The following is a 22,059-nucleotide window of genomic DNA, read 5'->3' as shown; positions in this document are numbered from 1 at the left end:
CTAACCTTTTTGTCATCTGCAAAGTTAGACATTAATCCTGATTTGCCTTCATTATTATCATTAATAAATATTGAAAACAACAATAGACCCAGCACTAAATCTTGAGGACTCCACTGATAACATTAGTCCATGAAGAGTAGTGCTCATTGATAGTCACTCTGTCTTTTCCCACTCAACCATCCATCCCTTTATCCATAGCTGTAACTTTCCCCGAATGCCACACTGCACCAATTTATACAGCAGTCTTTTATGTTGAACAGTATCAAGAGATTTTCTGAAATATAAGTATATAATGTCAAAATTGGTTTTTGCACCTAGAATGTTTGTTATGCATCAATCCATTTGCATTGGTTAGACAAGATAACCACTTAACAAATCGATTGGTGCACATTATTTTCCCTGAAACAGAAGTCAATCTTACAGGTAAGATCAATTCGGTAAGGCCGAATTGATCTTACAGATCAATTCGGCCCTGGAAAGATTGTGCAAGGCTCAAGAGGTAGAATTTTTTTTCAGCCTGGTCTGTACTTGTTAACAGGAGAGAGACTGCTTCTACAGGGATGGGATACACTTAAATAGAAAGGATGCAAGAATATTTGCTGATGCTATCGAGGCAGTGTTAGGTGGGTCGGAAAACTGCAAGCTTGGGGAGATACAAGGACTAATACATTAACAGTAGCCACTGGCAGAGGTGAAAGTGATTCTTGTGCTGCTTCTATTGGAATGAGCAGAAGCCTAGAAAACAAGATGCAGGATATTTTAGAGACTGCTGGGAGTCATTGCGGTACAAGTAAACACATGGGTTGTGTTAGGGAAGCTAAGAATAGGAACAGGTACATGTATATTTACATGTACACCAATGCTAGGAGTTTGGTAAATAAATTTGATGAATTTGAGGTATTGCTCAAAGCATCAAAGGCAGATATTGTTTGGATATCAGAGACGTGGTGTCACACAGATATAAGGAATGCAGAACTGGAATTTGGGGAGTACAACGTCTACAGAAAGGATAGACAGGATAGAAAGGGAGGAGGGGTTATGTTATTAGTTAAGAAACACATAAAATCCAAGGAAGTGAAGCCAGTCGACATCGCTGGACAGTGCAGTGTCGAGTCAGTTTGGTGTGACATAAGCATTGGGAGATCAAAATTGACAGTAGGGGTGTGCTATAGGCCTAATGATTCTGATGAGTATAATGAGAAACTGTACAGGGAAATAGAGTGGGCCAGTAAATCAGAGAGCCTTATAATGGGGGATTTTAATTTCCCAGATAATGACTGGAATTTGTGGGTTGGTCACTCACACACTAGCAAAGCTTTTGTGGATTTATTGGATGATTGTTTCCTACATCAGCATGTTCGGGAGGCAACTAGAGGGAGTAATACTCTTGAGTAATACTCTTTGAATGCTTCCATTTTTAACTGATGATGTTACCAAAAGCAAATTCAAAATGGGAAGCATTCAAAGAATTAATCTTGGAAGCTACTAGGCTTTACATACCAACTAAGAAATATTGTTCAAGGTTTAGGCCTAAATGGATGTCAGATGAACTAATGAGACATATGGCAGAGAAGAAAAATGCATGGGATACATATAAATTAATGGGTGACATGGAAGCCTATGATAGATATAAGCTGGTCTGTAACCAAGTCACAAAGGAGATTGAGCAGGCAAAGGCAGATTATGAGAAATCCTTGGGAAGGGATGGAAAGAAAAACAGCAAAGAGTTCTTTACTTATGTAAACTCTAGAAGGAAAGGGATGAATCAGATTGGTCCACTTGATATCGATGGTTCAACTGTTGATGATCCTGCTCAGATAGCTAACAAACTAAATGAATATTTGCATCGACATTCACACATGAGGAGTTATTCAGCGAGGGGAATGCAAGAGGTGTATTCAACTCTGGCAGTAAGCTAGATAATCTTGTAATAACTGAGAGTAAAGTGGAGGAGAAATTGTTGAAGATAAACACAAGAAAGGCACCTGGATTGGATGGGATCTATCCAGTTATATTAAAGGAGGCAGCAGAGGAAGTAAACAAACCCTTAGCTATAATTATGAGAGCTTCCTTGGACTCAGGGGAGGTACCCATAGACTGGAGATGTGCAAATGTGACCCCAATTCACAAAGGAGGATCAAAGGTTGACACAAGTAATTATAGACCTGTGAGTTTAACTTCTGTTCCAGGAAAATTAATGGAGGCACTGGTTAAAGAAGCTCTGCAGGATCATCTAGACAAGACTTCAGTTATAGCTCGGACACAGCATGGTTTTGTTAAGGGGAGGTCTTGCCTAACCAATTTGATTGGATACTATGATGCAGTCACAAAAGAACTGGATGCAGGGAATAACTTTGATATTATATACTTGGATCTTAGAAAGGCTTTTGATACTGTTGCACATGGAACACTGCTGCAGAAATTGGAGTGTGGAATTGGAGGCAAATTGCTGCTATGGATAAAGGGGTGGTTGAGAGGGAGAAGACAGAGAGTAGTAATCAATGGACACTGCTCATTGTGGACTAATGTTATCAGTGGAGTCCCTAAGGGTTCAGTGTTTGGTCCATTATTTTCTGTATTTATAAATAATATTGATGATGGTATATCAAGCTTAATGTCCAAGTTTGCAGAAGATACAAAGGTTGGCAGGGTTGTTAAGGACACTACTGACACTATTTTGCATCGACATTCACACATGAGGAATTATTAAAGTTTGAAAATGACAGAAGGTTATCAAATTGTAGCAGGATACTTAATGATTTTGTAATAACTGAAAGCAAAGTGGAGGAGAAATTGTTGAAGTTAAACATAAGAAAAGCACCTGGGGTGGATGGGATCTATCCAGTTATATTAAAGGAGGCGGCAAAGCAAGTAAGCCATAATTATTATCTCATAATTATGGCCCTTAGCCATAATTATGAGAGCATCCTTGGACTCAGGGGAGGTTCCCACGGACTGGAGGTGTGCAAATATATCCCCAATTCACAAAGGGGATTGAACGGTGACACGATTAATTACAGACCAGTTAGTTTAACTTCTGTTCCGGGTAAAATAATGGAGTCACTGGTTAAAGATGCATTGCAGGATCATCTAGACAAGACTGCAGCAATAATTCAGACACAGCATTGGTTTGTTAAGGGAAAGTCTTGTCTGACAAATTTGATAGGATATTATGATGTGGTTACAAAGGAACTGGATGCAAAAAATAATTTTGATATCATATATTTGGATTTCAGGAAAGCTTTTGACACTTTTGCGCATGGAAGACTATTGTACAAATTGGAGCAGAATGGTATTAAGGGTAAGTTGCTACAATGGATAAAAGGATGGTTAAGTGGGAGAAGATAGAGGGTGGTAATCAATGGGTGCTGCTCTTCGTGGAATAATGTTATTAGTGGAGTCACACAGGGTTCGGTGTTGGGGTCCACTGTTGTTTTGTATATTTATCAATGATATTGGTGAAGGTATATCAGGCTTAATGTCAAAGTTTGCAGATGATACAAAGGTTGGCAGGGTTGTTAATGACAGCAATGGCAGTGTGCTACTGCAACAGGATCTAGATAATTTGGGCAGATGGGCTAAGAAGTGGCAACTGAAGTTGCCCTTCTTTGCATTTGTCAAACCAGCATGCTCAATGCTGGTTTGACAAATGCAAAGTACTGCATATGGGTAGAAGTAACCCCAGAGAAACGTACCAACTGTGTGGTACTACACTTAAGGTGGTAGAAAATGAAAAAGACCTGGGAGTAATTGTGCAGTCAGATATGAAGTTTTCTGAGCAATGCAGACAGGCTGCCAGGGCAGGTCTTGGGATTTTGTCAATGATATATAGGAATTTTGCTAGCAGGGAGAAGGAGGTGATTGTCCCTCTGTATAAGGCAATGGTCAGGCCATGCCTTGAGTACTGCGTACAGGTCTGGAGGCCTAATTTTAGGAAGGATGTAGATTTACTTGAGCGTGTACAGAGAAGGGCAACAAGATTGGTGAGGGGAATGAAGGGATTCTCTTACCAAGAGAGGCTTAAGTTCTGCAAATTGCAGTGGCTGGAGACTAGGCACCTGTGCGGTGATCTGATTGGGCCTTGATTGGGTTGAGCACGCTGAATTCTGATGGGATCCTTCCACTTGTTCAGATTACAAACCTAAGGGGGCATAAATTCAAATTAAGAAAAGACAGATGTAGAATAGATGTGTGGAAATTTGCCTTTAGCCAGTGGGTGGTTAATTGCTGGAACAAACTTCCATCTGTCGTTGTGGAAGTTGATAGGTTGAATAAATTTAAGAAGGAACTGGACAGGCATTTGGAGGGAATGGTGTGATTTTTTTTTTTTTTTTTTTGGCTGATGCTGCATAAGCTCATACACTTGCTTTCTTGCATCACATGCCACTACTACTACTACTACTACTACTACTACTATGCTGCTGCAACAGGGTCTGGAAAGGTTGAGCAGAGGGGCTGAGAGGTGGCAAATGAAGTTTAACATTGACAAATGTAAAGTACTACATATGGGAAACAGCAACCCCAGAGCAACGTATCAACTCTGCGGTACTACACTGACAGTGGTTGAGAATGAAAAGGACCTGGGGGTAATTGTGCAGGCAGATATGAAGTTCTCTGAGCAGTGCAGATGGGCTGCAAGAGTAGCTCATGGTGTCTTGTCAATGATATACAGGAATTTTTCTAGCAGTGATAAGGAGGTGATTATTCCCTTGTATAAGGCAATGGTCAGGCCACACCTTGAGTACTGTATACAGGTCTGGAGGCCTCATTTCAAGAAGGATGTAGAGCTGCTGGAACGAGTTCAGAGAAGGGCAACAAGATTAGTGAATGGAACAAAGTTTTGCCTTTACGAAGAAAGGATTAAGTTTTGCAAATTACAGTGTCTGGAGACCAGGCATCGGCGAGGTGATCTGATAGAGGTGTATAAAGCTTTGAATGGTTTGAGCATGCTCAATGCTGATGGGATTCTTCCTCTTGCTCAGAATAATCACCTGAGAGGGCAGAAATTCAAATTGAGGAAAGACAGATGTAGAATAGATGTGTGGAAATTTGCCTTTAGCCAGCGGGTAGTTGGTTGGTGGAACAGACTTCCATCCCTTGTTGTGGAAGTTGATAATGTAAATAAATTTAAGGCTCAGCTAGACATTTATTTCAGACGAATGGAGGGGTGAAGTGGAAGTTTTTTTTTCTTTTTTTTTTTCGGCTGATGCTGCATAAGCTTGCTTTCTTGCATCATATACCTCTACTAATGTTAATGCTAATACTAAGGCGTGTAATTACTCACTTTGCCCCTTGATCCTTTTTGTTAATTGTTAAAAGACATTTGGAATCTCCAGTCCAGTTCAGTAAGTCATTAGAATAGGTTGCCATATTTATGAGGCAAAAGTGCTACTAGGTCATTCCAAGCCACACACACACACTAGAAACATCCTATAGCAGTAGAAGATGGTGAGTAATACTGATTCTTTGCTCACCACCTCATAGGAAACCATTAATGATTCTTAGACCCTGTCAGCAGTGAAAACATGTTAATATAGCCATTCTTGCAGAACTCACAAGAGAGAGAGAGAGAGAGAGAGAGAGAGAGTGTGTGTGTAGCTGTTAGACCAAAACTAACATCAGAAAGTTGCTTCATAGTTTGGGGAGCTGCTCCCCCTCATAATTTCAACTAGTTCATAACATGGGGTTATCAATCGTGCTATGCAGTTCATATTCCAGATGGATGATCTAAACATAGCATGTCCAAATTCTTTCATGTGGATGGCATTGTGTTCACATAAAAATTTACTTGGGGCAGTTTAGTGGTTTTTGGTGTTTCACTTGATTTAGATCCATTTCTGTTGCATGGAACCATGAATGCTAATGTCAGTTATAACATCCTGAGCAGTTCTACTTTTCCAGCATTGTGAAAATTCTAAAGATCCATCATATAATAAGCACAACAATGCCAGCCCAGTGTCCCAATATTAATCAAACTGATCACATCTGGGATGTTTTGGAGTAGCAACTGAAAGCCAGACAGATCAAACTTTTAATAAGCCATTGCTTTGAGTTAAAAATATCAAAAAATTCTGGTGTCTACATACAGAATTTTCACTGAGTGTACATTCTGTTCTGCAGGACTGCACTGCTGCAGTTATAAAAGCCTATGCTGACCACAGGTATTGAATTTTATTTTTCTAAAATCATAGCCTATTTATCTACCTGTTGATCCCCTATTTGCTCATTGCATGTACGTTCATTTAAGACATCTTTTAACTTTGTAATCTAGGAATTTTTAACACCCCTTTTTTTATAACTTAAGTATAGAAATTAAAGCCTTTTGTGCTCATTTAATGTTTGTTTTAAAATAATTAATATCTTGATTTTTATCATTTAAGCATTGATAATTATCGCTTTTTTTAGAAATTATTTAGACCCTTAGTATTAGGTACTATGCGGATTATTAAAAACACTAGTGTACATTTAAAAAAATATGCACTTATTTTTAGCAAATACTATATAATTATGTAAGCAGGCTTATACAATATTTATCTGCTTATTTGAAATAACTACCTAAATATTGTTATTGATTTTGCTCTGTCATGTCAAGTTTTTGTGCAAAATAAAAAATGTGCTACCTGTTGCAAAATATATATATATATATATATATATATACAGTCCATTCCGGTTAATTGGGACACATCGGGACTAGTGCATTTTGGCCCGATTAAGCGGCTGCCCCAATTATCCGAAGTTTCATGTAAATAGTTAAAAATACAATGTACTCCCCCCCTCCTTTACAATTGGTTCACTGTTACGATGGAGTCACCATTGTAAAGTACCGTTCACTATACGATGTGTAATAAGCGCCGGTCATTGTGATCACGTTTGTGAATTGAATTTTAATTCTATTAAACAGCGATTCTAATTAGCAAAAATAGGAGGAATATTATCCACAGGCTATAAAAGTAAAGATATATTAAACACAAATTTACCCATTATTACCTTACCAATTAAAAAATTAAATGATATGTGAAATTCGTAAGAATATTCGATATAATCGGAAGAATTAATACGTACTGTAATATGTACATACTAACTAAACTAGTTGACATTTCTGTTCACTGTCATTTGTAGGTGGGGGTTAATACAGTATTTAAAACAGTAAAAAGATAAGCAATCAATAACAAAGAACACAGCACACACAAATTGCAAGTAACACGATATGCGCAAGTGAGAACGGAGTAACAAATTACGAAGCTTTAAAAATAGAAATGAAGAGAAGATTATGAAAATTTATTTTTTTATATGATTGAAGATTTCATGGAAGTGTAAACACATTTCACCATAATAACCCACAGAATTCCAGCTGTCGGTATTATCGCAAATTCAATAAGATCGAGTTTACTATCAGTTTATGATAATTTCACTAACACAAAAGCCCAATAAACAGGTGACTGCTAATTGTTTTTATTGTTTTATGGTTGTGACCTCCATAAATCCGACCGAACTACGTGGTACGGTCGGAGACAATCGTAGGGTAATCTCCAGTGTTGTGGTCTCCTGCCCCGATTAAACGGCATTTTGTCCCAATTAAGCGAAGTAAACCCTGGCTATTTTCTCGATTGGTTTCTGTTTTTTAAGATTTGCCCCAAATAAACGGCTGCCTCGATTAACCGGTGGCCCAAATAACCGGAATCCACTGTATATATTTCCAAGCATGAAAAAGCAATTATTAAATGTTATAATAAAAATAATAATTAAGTAGTCACATAACCAATTAATGCCATCTAGGACGATTAAACATTACATCGGTCTGTATAAATATGCTATTCGTAAGAGTTTTTAAAGGTAAAATATATGATATACTAGCTTAACAGATAGCCCATAACCCATGGCGGGTACCCAACGTGACCTGGAAAAAATTAATCTATGCCATGACATAAAAAATAAATAATAAAAATATATAAAAATACTATAAACATGTTATTAAAATGTTAATTATGGCAATAAGATACATTGAAAGGGACTTTTTCGAGGGCTAACCCTTTCAATGTATCAACCATAATTAACGAGCTATCCGTTTCTGTAGTCATCGTCCAGCAAAACTATGTCCAAATATATGTAAAATAGTAGTAAGTTAGAGCCGAAAAGTGGTGGCAAGGATAGCCAAGAAGTAGTGGTAAAATTTGTTAATTAATCCCAAATTTAGCAGTAAGCTGGCAAGATGACTGTTAGCCCGACGGATAGCCAAAATTTAAATTAAAATTATAGAAAGAGCAATATTTATTGTTAGGCATATGTGTGTCACGGTAGTCTAAGATAACAGAGTGAGCTATCGCTAACCAAGGCGAACGGAAAAAAGGTATAAGAATAGATATAGATATACTATATCTATTCTTATACCTTTTTTCCGTTCGCCTTGGTTAGCGATAGCTCACTCTGTTATCTTAGACTACCGTGACAGCATTTTCTATGAACTACACACATATGCCTAACAATAAATATTGCTCTTTCTATAATTTTAATTTAAATTTTGGCTATCCGTCGGGCTAACAGTCATCTTGCCAGCTTACTGCTAAATTTGGGATTAATTAACAAATTTTACCACTACTTCTTGGCTATCCTTGCCACCACTTTTCGGCTCTAACTTACTACTATTTTACATATATTTGGACATAGTTTTGCTGGACGATGACTACAGAAACGGATAGCTCGTTAATTATGGTTGATACATTGAAAGGGTTAGCCCTCGAAAAAGTCCCTTTCAATGTATCTTATTGCCATAATTAACATTTTAATAACATGTTTATAGTATTTTTATATATTTTTATTATTTATTTTTTATGTCATGGCATAGATTAATTTTTTCCAGGTCACGTTGGGTACCCGCCATGGGTTATGGGCTATCTGTTAAGCTAGTATATCATATATTTTACCTTTAAAAACTCTTACGAATAGCATATATATATATATATATATATGAATAATTCTTGACCACTTCTACCAGATCTCTGACTGGCTTTCTGATTTGTGATTTCTCAGTCATCAAAATATATATTTCAAACATTTAGCAGATCATTTCCACTATAGAGTATCATTAAAAACAAATAATGTATAAATAATAAAAACAAATAGAGAATGAATACACAAATATTCATTCACTCATTGAATCAATATTTTATTTAGTAGTTTGGCAATGCTTTTTTTGCATGTTTATGAATTTGTGCTGTTTTGAAACTTTGTGCAAAACATGAATCCATTTGTGACTCCATTTAGGTGCTGGCTATACTAATACTTTCCTGAAACTAACAGTAGTCTGCTATTATTGCCTTATTCCATTTACTCTCTTCTTCTTTCCATAGCCTTGATATTTTGGTGACATCTTTCACCCCACTCTTCATTCGCTGCACTACGGTTCTGTGTAAAATATTCAAGGTTCTGCAGAAAGTGAACCGTCACACTCACATTAAAACCTAGTTTTTTGAAGCTCAAAAGCGTATTGTTGGCTTTCATAATTATAGTGCCTTGTTTTTTTAGTGCACAATACTCTTGAATGCTACCAAAATTTTCACTTTATTCTGAGATATAAAAATTGTAAAATTATCACTTTGCAGTGACTTTCTAATTTATGGTGCATTGAAAATGATGTTTTGTTTTCAAAATCACCACAAACTATCAGCACAGTATTTTTTATGATAAACTATATTGTTATATATAAGTAAAGACACTTAAATACAAATAAAGACACTGTTTTACCATGTGGAATGAAAACAAAATGGGTTTTGATTGATAGTTATATGAAATACAAACACAGTATGTACTAAATCATTAGCAGGTGACATTTCAGAATTCCTTCGCAATCCTGAAATGCCACCTACTAACTCATCAGACCAAAAGAGATTTATGGGTTAAAAATGGAACAAATTTACTAAATGTAGTGGATAATTGCATTGTAACACTATTACATTACAGTTGAGATCATTAATATATTTCACAATATTTTGTTTTTTTTAAAAATAATTTCATAGTGCTATGTTTCCCTTATGCATTGATATTCAAAGAGGTACTTAAATTGAATCTCCATTTTTATAGATCATATCTAAAACTCAGTACATTGATTAAACCATTTATGTTAATATTGAACACAAGAGATTCTCCTTCTAGTAGTAGGGAATGAATTTTTTTTCCTTTATGCTTACAAATGAAGTACCAGGCATCAAAAGATACTTTTCACTCAACATAGAACAAAAGGACGGTGATGGATTCTTTGATAAATCTTAGTCCTGTACCATATCATCCAGTTTTGCTTGAGTAAACTGTTATGCGATCTTTTACTTGGTTTCAGATTAACAGAGTCTTCAAAATCATTATTCTTACTTGGTAAACAATCAGAATCTGTGTTGGAGGTATCAAAAATTTTTTTTGACATTTAGCTGGAATTGGTGTGTAATCACTGGAATGAGGGACAAAACAAATAGTGGATAGCAGTTGTGGACATTGTATTACATCTTTGTTCTTAGTGCTGTACCTTGTAATACTATATATGCAAAAGTAGTCCTGTCTGCACTCTCTGAATTAATGTCACACATATGTAGACCAAATACAAGGGATTTTTGTCTTCCATTAATCCATTGTCTCACATTTTTTCAATATAGGAAGGGTAGTCATAATGTGGGATTCATAATTTATGTGATGTGTTGCTGTTATTATTATTAGTAGTAGTAGTTGTAGTAGTAGTGATGGCATATGATGCAAGAAAGCAGGCTTAAAAAGCATAAAAAAAAAATCCCTCCCACATCACCTGTCCATCCCATCCAATAATTTGCCGAGTTTTTCCTTGTCAAACTAACCACTTTCAGAACAACACATGGAAATTTGTTCCAACAATCAACCACCTACTGGCTGATGGCAAACCTCTGCACATTTATCTTGCAGTCACACTTCCTCAACGTGAATCTCATGTGTGAACCCCAAGTGTGTAGTCTGAGCAAGAGGTAGAATGCCATCAGCATTGAGCTTATTCAATCCATTCAAAGCCTAAACACCTTAATTCAGATCACCTTGTAGGTGCCTAGTCTCCAGATACTGCAATTTGCAGAACTGAAGCCTGTTTTGTTAAGATCATCCTTTCATTCCCTTCGCCAAGCTTGTTGCCCTTCTCTGAACCTGTTCCAATGGATCTACATCCTTCCTAAAATAAGGCCTCCAGACCTGTTTGCAGTACTCAAGGTGCAGCCTAATCATTGCCATATACACTGGGATAATCACTTCCTTATTCCAGCTAGCAAAGTTCCTGTATATTATAGACAAACCCCCATGAGCTGTCCTGGCAGCCTGTCTGCATGGCTCAGAGAACTACAATTACACCCAGATCTGTTTCATTTGATAAGTTACTATGACACAGTTGATAAGTTACTCAGGGGTTACTGCTACCCATATTCAGTACCTTGAAATTGTCAATGTAGTAGTAGTAGTAGTGGCATATGATGCAAGAAAGCAAATGTATGAGCTTATGCAGCATCAGCCAAAAAAAAAAAAAAAAAAAATCACACCATTCCCTCCAAATGCCTGTCCAGTTCCTCCTTAAATTTATTCAACCCATCAACTTCCACAACGACAGATGGAAGTTTGTTCCAGCAATTAACCACCCGCTGGCTAAAGGCAAATTTCCGCACATCTATTCTACATCTGTCCTTTCGTAATTTGAATTTATGCCCCCTTAGGTTCGTAATCTGAACAAGTGGAAGGATCCCATCAGAATTCAGCGTGCTGAACCCATTCAAGGCCTTATACACCTCAATCAGATCACCGCGCAGGTGCCTAGTCTCCAGCCACTGCAATTTGCAGAACTTAAGCCTCTCTTGATAAGAGGATCCCTTCATTCCCCTCACCAATCTTGTTACCCTTCTCTGTACACGCTCAAGTAAATCTACATCCTTCCTAAAATGAGGCCTCCAGACCTGTACGCAGTACGCAGTACTCAAGGCGTGGCCTGACCATTGCCTTATACAGAGTGATAATCACCTCCTTTTCCCTGCTAGCAAAATTCCTATATATCATTGACAAAACCCCATGACCTGCCCTGGCAGCCTGTCTGCATTGCTCAGAAAACTTTATATCTGCCTGCACAATTACTCCCAGGTCTTTTTCATTTTCTACCACCTTAAGTGTAGTACCACACAGTTGGTACGTTTCTCTGGGGTTACTTCTACCCATATGCAGTACTTTGCATTTGTCAAGGTTAAACTTCAGTTGCCACTTCTTAGCCCATCTGCCCAAATTATCTAGATCCTGTTGCAGTAGCACACTGCCATTACTGTCATTAACAACCCTGCCAACCTTTGTATCATCTGCAAACTTCGACATTAAGCCTGATATACCTTCATCAATATCATTGATAAATATACAAAACAACAGTGGACCGAACACCGAACCCTGTGGGACTCCACTAATAACATTAGTCCAAGAAGAGCAGCACCCATTGATTACCACCCTCTGTCTTCTCGCACTTAACCATCCTTTTATCCATTGTAGCAACTTACCCTTAATACCATTCTGCTCCAACTTCATGTTGAACTTCAGCTACCATTTCTCAGCCCATCTGCCTAATTTTTATAGATCTTTGTTGCAGCAGCATACCTTCATTACTGTCATTAACCACTCTGCCAACTTTTGTGTGATCTGCAAACTTACACATTAAGCCTGATATATCTTCATCATTCATCATACCTTCAATATCATTAATAAATATAGAAAACAACAATGAGCCCACCACTGAACCCATGAAGAACAGTGTACATTAATAACCAATCTGTTTCTCCCAGTCAACCATCCTTTTATCCAGAGTAGTAACTTTCCCTTAATGTACACTATCAACAGTATCAAAAGCTTTCCTAAAGTCCAAGTATATAATATCAAAATTATTTTTTTCATCCAGTTTCTTTGTTACTCCATCATAGTATCCCATCAGATTGGTGAGACATGATTGTCCCTTAATAAATCCACACTGTGACTGCAGATTGTATTCCCATCTAGCTGAGCCTGCATTGCTTCATTAACTAGTGGCTCTATTATTTTCCCTGGAACAGAAGTTAAACTAACAGATCTGTAATTATTCATGTCACTCTTTGATCCCCTTTGTAAATTGGGGATACATTTGAACATCTCCAGTCAATTGAGACCTCCCTGGAATCTAAAGATGCTCTCATAATTATGGGTTTGCTAACCTCCTTTGCTGTGTCCCTTAATATAATCAGATTAATCCCATCCACCCCCAGGTTCCATTTTTATGTTAATTTCAACAATTTCTCTTTCACTTTCCTCTTAGTTATCACAAAATCACTTAACTCCCTGTTAGATTTTAATGAACTTCTGGCATTCCCCTCTCTAAAGCATTCCTCATGCATGAATGCCAATGCAAAATACCTATTCAATTTGTCAGCAACCTGAACAGGGTTCATCATCAGTTAAACCATTGACATCAAGGAAGGAGATGATTCACACCACTGTAGCGTAAATCAACCCCTTCTTTCTTTCTACTCTTAATATAAGAAAAAAAATTTTTGTCTTTGCCAGGGATTTCTTGTAATCTGCCTTAGCTTGCCTAACCTCCCTTGTGACTTGATTACTGACTAGTTTATATCTGCCATAGGCTTCTATATCACCTGATGATTTATATGCATTCCATGTGTTTTTCTTTTCTGCCACAAGTCTCATCAGTTCATCTGACATCCATTTAGCTCTATATCTGCAATGGTATTTCTTAGTTGGTATGAAAATACTAGTTGTTTGTATGATTACTTCCCTGAATGCTTCCCATTTAGAATTTGCTGTTGGTAACATCATTAGTGTTTCGATATTTGGCTTGATTACCAACTCTAACACTAAAATTAACATGGCACACTTTCTTGTAAAGCCAGTCATTCTTTGTCTCTGATTTTTTAATGTAAAATTTCCATAGGTATAGCAGAAGGAATCAAGGATTTTTGACACACCACATTATCTGAAAAAAATATGTTATAATAATAATAATAATAATAATAATAATAAGTACCAGTTAACCAAAGAAAGTGTACCATACTACAAGTACGAACCCCAGGCAGTACTAGAGACCCGAACCCATAAGCTGTACTGGAACCGTGCCATAATAACGGATAAGACCATCCCGCACAACAGACCAGACATAACTCTTGTGGACAAGATGGAAAAGGCTACCTATCTGATTGACACAGCAGTGCCGAACACTAGAAATGTCCAGAAAACCCATGAGGAAAAAATTAGGAAGTACACGAACCTGAGACATGAGATCAAGGAGATGTGTCATATGCAAGAAATATCAACCATTCCAATCATCGTGTGAACAACCGGTATGGTACCAAACTCTACATAGCAGCCTAGCAGCAATAGGTCTCCCAGAGAACACCTACAAGGAACTCCAGAAAGTCGCAATCCTGAACACCTGTAGGATAGTCAGAGATTTCCTCGACCAACAGTAACACCAGACATTACAACCACCCTGTGTACTTGGTAGCAGTACCCGTCACAGATTGGAATCCCCAAATCAGGGAGAAATAATATAAGAGCAACAACAATAATAATAATAATAATTGATCATCATGTCAACCACAGGTATGGTGCCAAAGACCCTACATAACAGCCTAGCAGGTCTCCCAGCGAACACCTATAAGGAACTCCAGAAGGTTGCAATCCTGAACACCTATAGGATAGTCAGAGAGTTCCTCAACCAACAGTAACACCAGACACAACAACAACCACCCTGTGTACTTGGTAGCAATACCCGTCACAAGGTGGAACCCCCAATATAAGAACAATAATAATAATAAAAAAAAAAACATCATGAAAATTACCCCATTTGACTTACCTTTCCCAAGGTCAGAGTGATGGCTGAGGCAGATAGTGGTGCCATCTGGTGTTATTTGTGAAAACTAAAAATAAATTAAATAAACCACTGGACATAAGCCGAAGCTAAACAAGTCCACTTCCATAGATGGATGATGTTGCAGAGAAATATTATTCATACTACATCGAGTGTGGCACAGGATAAAGTCACTCGTGTTCAGGCCTTAGGCAGAGGGGTCGGTTCGAAAAGTTGGAGAGAGTCTCCTGAGCAAGACGGTGGAGCAAGTGGCACTGTCCCCATAAGGCTACCACAAGGGAAGGGCAAGACCATCCAGCCCCACCAACTGGAAGTGCTTCCTGCACAACTGCGCCAGTGACCACCCAGGAAGGAAGAAAATGCCAACGCATGAAGTAAAGCATTGAAATGAATATGTACATCATGTTAGCATACTATGAAATAACCAGGCTAGAGACCGATGTGACAATGTATAGGTCGCGACTACATACCAAGTGGTTGGAATGATACCCGGATATTCAGGTCACCGAACAGCAATTAGCAGACCAAAGAAGGACCATCGTCACAACGAACCTAATAGCTCCTGCCATCTTGGAAAAAATCAAGCAGGATGTCAGCAATCAACTACAAAGCACAAAGAATATGGTCAATATGGATCCAGAGGAAGAGCATCATACCATGGAACAAGAGGAGGAACAGCAAGAAGAAACACAACCCAGAGTAGCTGAAGTGGAAAGAGACGAAGTCATGATATCCAGAATAGAAGACGAGTGGAAGAAGGCCCTAACAGAATTCGAAGGAATGAACCCAACAAGAACCCACGTGATACCTAATCAGAGGCCAAATAAAATCCTGTGGAGAGTAACAGACCATCTCAATTGGCAAATAATGCACATTACCTTGACAACAATGGTGCAGCTCTGGAGGCTATCCACACAGCCATGTACTGTGCTGCCATAGCAGCCACTAGGATTAATGGAAAAGAAATGAGTGACCAGCAGCAGCAGCAGAAGAACCGAAAACAGAAGGAACCGCCAGCTTGTGAAAGAAGACTTTAGCAGAAGATAGAAGAATTAAGAGTCAATATAGGTCAGTTGACCCACTACCAACAGGGTAATAGAAGTAAGAAATTGATTGGAAAGGTGAAGAGCATCCTCAAGAGAGACAGTGTCCACAGCAAACATGAGACCAAAAATCAGAGAATAGGAGAATACTTGGACACATTGAAGCAGAACCTCCTCGCACTAAGCAAGAGACTGCATTGATACAAAGAGAGCTCCCAGAGGAAGATACCGAATCTTCGATGAGGATCAAAGAGCCTTCTACAGGAAACTGGGTGAAGATGAGAAAGCAGGAAACGGACCACCCGAGAAGAAGATGATCGAGGAGTTCTGGAGAAATATCTGGAGCAGTGAAGTAAGACAACAGCAGAGCATCCTGGATAGAAGTAGAATGGAAGAAAACCAAGGACATACAAGAGATAAGAGAGTGGGAGATTCAAGAAGAAGAAGTAAAACGGCCAATCAGGAACACCCACAACTGGCGAACCCCAGGAATTGATAACATCCACAACTACTGGTACAAGAAGCTCACCAGCACACACAAACACCTAGCAGAACAGTTCACTCGAATGATAAGGCACCTGGAGACAATCCCGAGGTTTCTCACCGAAGGAGTCACATATCTAAAGCCTAAAGATGAAGATAAAAAACACCCGGCAAAATACAGGCCAACCACCTGCCTCCCAACGATGTACAAGATCCTGACCAGCTGCATAACCAAGAAGATATCAGACCACTTAGAGAGTCAGAACATAATGGCCAAAGAGCAGAAAGGATGCAAGCAGAGGAGCAAAGGATGCAAGGAGCAATTAACCATAGATGCCGCAGTTATGGAGCAAGCCTACAAGAAGCACTGCAACCTATACACAGCCTACATCGATTACCACAAGGCCTTCGTACCTCATAGCTAATAGAGACCCTGAAGATATACAAAGTCAATCCAATAGTGACAAACTTCCTAGGAGCAACAATGATGAAATGGAATACCACTATTAAGGTCGAGAAAACATCACAACCAGGCCAATTCCCATTAGAAGAGGAATCTTTCAGGGAGATGCTCTGAGCCCACTGTGGTTCTGCCTAGCACTCAACCCGCTATCCACCATGCTTAACAGCAGCAAGTATGGATATAACCTCAAAGAAGGAAGAAAGAACCTGTACACCCTAACCCACCTGATGTACATGGATGACATCAAGCTCTATGCGGCAACTGAGAAGCAACTCCAGCAACTACTCCGGATCACTGAAAAGAATTCAGCAAGGACATCAGGATGGAATTTGGCTAGACAAATGCAAGACCCACACACTGCACCAGGGAAAATTAGTTGGCCGAAACTACCAGCTGCTGACTGGTAAAGAGATCGAAGCTATGACAAAAGGAGAGACCTACAAATACCTAGGGATGATGCAGGCTCAGCAGTTAGAGCACAAGGAAATCAAGAAGTGCCTGACCAAAAAATATCATCATAGACTCAGAAGCCTGCTGAAAGCAAAATTGAATGGAGGGAACACAGTTAAAGCCATAAACACCTATGCAGCTCCAGTACTAACATACACCTTCGGGGTCATAGATTGGACTCTGAGCTAGATGATATCATGCAAAAGACAAGGACAATGATGACCAAGAGCCGCCAACACCACCCAAAGTCAGCAGTGGAGAGACTAACAATAGCTTGGAAAGAGGGAGGAAGGGGCCTGATAGACCTGATAGAGCAACAGAAAACAGTGATAGTTAACCTGACGGATTACTTCGAGAACAACACAGCACCACTCCACCAGGCCATAAGGAAGATAGATAAGTGGTATACCCCCACTCAACCTAAGTGAAGAACTCCCACCCACCCAGATGGCACAAGAAATGAAGCTAGAAAGATGGGCAAAGAAGACATTCCATGGCAGACACTACAATGACCTCCACCAAGATCACATCGATAACATTGCTTCCAATGCATGGCTCACAAGCAGAACGCTCTTCCCCGAGACTGAAGGATTCATGCTGGCCATCCAGGACCAGGTAATCAACACCAGAAACTATAGAAAATACATCGCAAAGGAGCCCGGAATGTCAGATGACACATGTCGACGATGCCACCTGGCCTCAGAAACGATCCAACACATCACTGCGGGTTGCAAGGTGATCACCCAGACTGAGTACGCTCATAGACACGACCAGGTAGCCAGGATAATACATCAGAAGCTATCGAGGAAATACTAGTTGACCAAAGAAAGTGTACCATACTACAAGTACGAACCCCAGGCAGTACTAGAGACCCCAATCCACAAGCTGTACTGGGACTGTGCCATAATAACAGATAAGACAATCCCGCACAATGGACTGGACATAATCCTTGTGGACAAGAAGGAAAAGGCTACCTATCTGATTGACATAGCGGTACCCAACACTGGCAACCTGCAGAAAACCCATGGGGAAAAATCAGGAAGTACACGAACCTAAGACAACAGATCAAAGAGATGTGGCATATGCAACAAGTAATGACCATCCCGATCATCGTGTTATAGGTATAGTGCCAAAGATCCTACATAACAGCCTAGCAGCAATAGGTCTCCCAGTGAACACCTACAAGGAACTCCAGAAAGTCACAATCCTGAACACCTGTAGGATAGTCAGAGATTTCCTCGACCAACAGGAACACCAGGCATTACAACCACCCTGTGTACGTGGCAGCAGTACCCATCACGGAGTGGAATTCCCCAGTCAGGGAGAAATAATATAAGAACAAAAAAAATAATAATAATAAGCATTATGAGACCTCATCATATTAACAGACAAGATGATCCCACACAACAGACCAGATATAACCTTTATTGATAAGAAGTTAATTGCTGCCTATCTGATCGATATAGTAGTGCCCAACATCAGCAACCTCCAAAAAACTTACAACAAAAAGATCAGAACTACGCAGACCCAAGACAGAAAGTCAAAGAAATGTGGCATATGTAACAAGTAATAACCATCGAAATGGTGACCATCCCAATCACCATGTCAACCACTGGTATGGTGCTAAAGACCTTCCATAAGAACCTACCAGCAATAGCCCTTGTAGAGAATATGTACATGGAACTCCAGAAAGCTGTGATCCTTAATACCTGTATGATAGTCAGAGAGTTTCTCGACCAATAATAGTAACCCCTTACATAACAACCACCCCATGCACTTGGTATCAGTACCTTTCATGGGATGGGAAAGAAACCTGTTGGTGGAGAAAAGAGAAAATAATAATAACATGTTTTAATAATAAATTAATAATTTAAACACCCACAAGACTTCTTTCATTATTAAAAATATAGTTTGTGATATATTCTGTGTTAGTTTATTTACATTATGTTAAATGTTGTAATGGAATTTTTTGAAAACTTAGATGTGTAGTTGATAATTTTGTTAATATACTCAGTGAATTACTTAGACATATTTCATTTTTTTTTCTTAAATTAAATTTTTTTTCTTTTTCTGTGATTAATAAAAGTGAAAAGTAAATATAGTTATCTCCTTATCAATTAATTTCTAAGAATATAACTTTATAGAAAACTTAATAAAACTCTATACTTTTCATTCTCTAAAATTTAATTAACTGTGTAACAATATTTATTACTCTTCTCTTGTATGCTCTTTTTTTTAACGTTTCTTTTCTCTCTCTCTCTCTCTCTCTCTCTCTCTATATATATATATATATATATATATATATATATGTATATATATATCTTCACAATTGACACCACATTTTTGATAAATATGCATGTTGTCATCTGGGTACAGTGAAAATTACTATTTGTATAAAAACTAATATGAATAATAGAAACAATAAACAGGTGGAAAAAAGTAATTATTATAATTTGCCATTTGAAATTATGGTTAAATTTTTGACTCTGAAAGTTTTCTTATAATATTACTAATATAGTGGGAAAGCAAATGACTAAAGAAAAGTTATTAACAACTCTAGAATTGGTATTGTTAGTTAGAGTTAATTATGTTTCTTTTTCCCGTTTGAATTTCTTATATCATCCATCATAACATTTTATTGAGTACTCTGTGTATATATATATACAAAGGGTACTAGGAAAGTTTTGCAATATGACGCAACAATGAATCACAGGAAGCTGCTTGTTGCTGCATGTTGAGACATGTTCATACGTGTACAGTATCCGCCGCACCAAGTCGATGGGCTCAGTTATTCATTAATAGTGAGAGTGTAAAGTGCTTGCGATGGCATCGTGGTCACGAAATGAGATAAGGACAGTTTTGCGGTATAATTTTGTGCGTGGTTTAACCATAGACCAGTGCTTAGAAGAAATGACTCTTGCACTAGATGATGATTGTCCACATCGTACAACGATATTCAGGTGGTATAGAGAAATCCAAAGGGGAAATTTCACTCTGGAGGATTCTGAGAGGCCGGGAAGGCCACGAACGTCAGTTACGGAGGAAAACGTTACTGCTGTGAGGAAAATGCTTGACGAAAACAGGCGAGTGACCTACCAACAGATAGAGGATACTTTGGGCCTAAATGCACCAGCAATTCGTTCGATTCTGCAAGATCATTTGCACGTGAAGAAACTTTGTTCTCTCTGGGTGCCGCATCAACTGACTGAAGAGCAGATGACACGACGTGTGACTTGGTGCCGGGAGATGTTAAAAAAGGTTGTTAAGGGACAATCTCGGTATGTGAACAACATCGTGACAGGTGACGAGACTTGGCTGTACTATTACGATCTGCCGACCAAGGCTCAAAACAAAGTTTGGGTCTTTGATGATGACGACACACCCGTAATTGTCAGAAAATCCCGATCTGTAAAGAAGAAAATGATAGCTGTATTTTTCAAATCAAGTGGAATTGTGGAACATGTCGTTTTGGACACGCAGAAGACAGTCACAGCTAAGTGGTATACTGAACAATGCCTGCCTAAAGTCATTGGATCTATGAAGAACCTGCGGCCAAAGTCAAGAATGGACACCTGGTACCTCCATCACGAAAATGCTCCAGCTCACCGCGCCAAAGCCTGCACCGAATATTTGACCACGACAGGACTGAAACTTCTCGAGCACCCTCCCTACAGTCCAGACCTTACTCCCTGCGACTTTGCACTGTTCCCGCATGTGAAAATGAAGCTAAAAGGGAGGCGGTTTTCCAGTGATGAGGACCTTCTATGGGCTTGGGACAACGAGTGTGCTTTACTCCCTAGTGAAACTTGGCAGAACTGGTTTAAAGATTGGTTTCGGAGGATGGAGAGGTGTATTGAATGTAGAGGAAATTACTTTGAAAAAATTAAATAAACAAAGCTGTATTGCAAAACTTTCCTAGTACCCTTTGTATATATATATATATCGTATTTGAAACTTTTAAAAAGATATTTAAGAACTAACTAAAAAAAATTTTTGATACTCTGTATTTTTATATATTTAGTTTTCATGCCCATACTCTGGCACTATATGGAGCCTTATGTTTCCAAGGTAACCACCGAGCATCTCATATGATATGTGGCCATGTGGATGAGAAACAACTGTTATATGCTGTCGAATCAGAATATATGTCGGGCCCTCTTCGTACTGCCTTTGCAGATTTATTGATTGATCTCCATCTGGAATTTCATGCTACTGCAAGGTTTTTATGGATCATATTTGTGTTTATGTAAAATTATATATGGAAGTATATTTTTGAAAACTAAAACTATATGTTTCATATTTGTATTTATAACAGAAATCTGTCATAAGTTAATAATTTATGACAGATTTCTGTAAAATTTTTAAATAAAAAAGACAGAATAAATAATTTCTCATTTAAATATTTTAAGTAAGTTTGAGAAATTGAAGTAAATTAAGAAATTGATAATTTCAGAAGTACTACAATATTTATTTAGTTATTACTGAATTATTACTGAAAATTACATAAGTATAATTTTTATACATAATTCATATACATAAATATAACTCATAAAATTGTGTTTCATGTGAATTTCACTTATGTAAGCCAAGCAATTTGGAAATTTGATGGTGAAGTCTAATTTTCATTAAAGGTACCGTATTTTCCAGACCATAAGATGCACTTTTTTCCCTGGAAAATGTTGCCTAAAATTTCCTTGCATGTTATAGTGATATTTTTAGCTGTCTGTAACTAGAGAGAG

The 22,059-nt window shown here is 38.3% G+C and overlaps 1 protein-coding gene across 1 annotated transcript in view; it reads left to right on the top strand.

Moving 5' to 3' along the window:
• RyR (Ryanodine receptor) overlaps nt 1-22,059 on the top strand; it is an 841,404-nt gene that overhangs the window by 177,543 nt on the left and 641,802 nt on the right. The window contains exon 27 of the mRNA XM_090376454.1: nt 21,342-21,539. Within this exon, the coding sequence (XP_090232580.1) occupies nt 21,342-21,539 (198 nt within the window). The remainder of the gene's footprint in view (nt 1-21,341; nt 21,540-22,059) is intronic.

The sequence above is a fragment of the Mastigoproctus giganteus genome, chromosome 6, assembly GCF_048544385.1.
Source record: "Mastigoproctus giganteus isolate SK-2022 chromosome 6, ASM4854438v1, whole genome shotgun sequence".
NCBI lineage: Eukaryota > Metazoa > Arthropoda > Arachnida > Uropygi > Thelyphonidae > Mastigoproctus > Mastigoproctus giganteus.
Note: the sequence above shows the minus strand (reverse complement) of the source record. Positions and strands in the feature narration are given on the sequence as shown.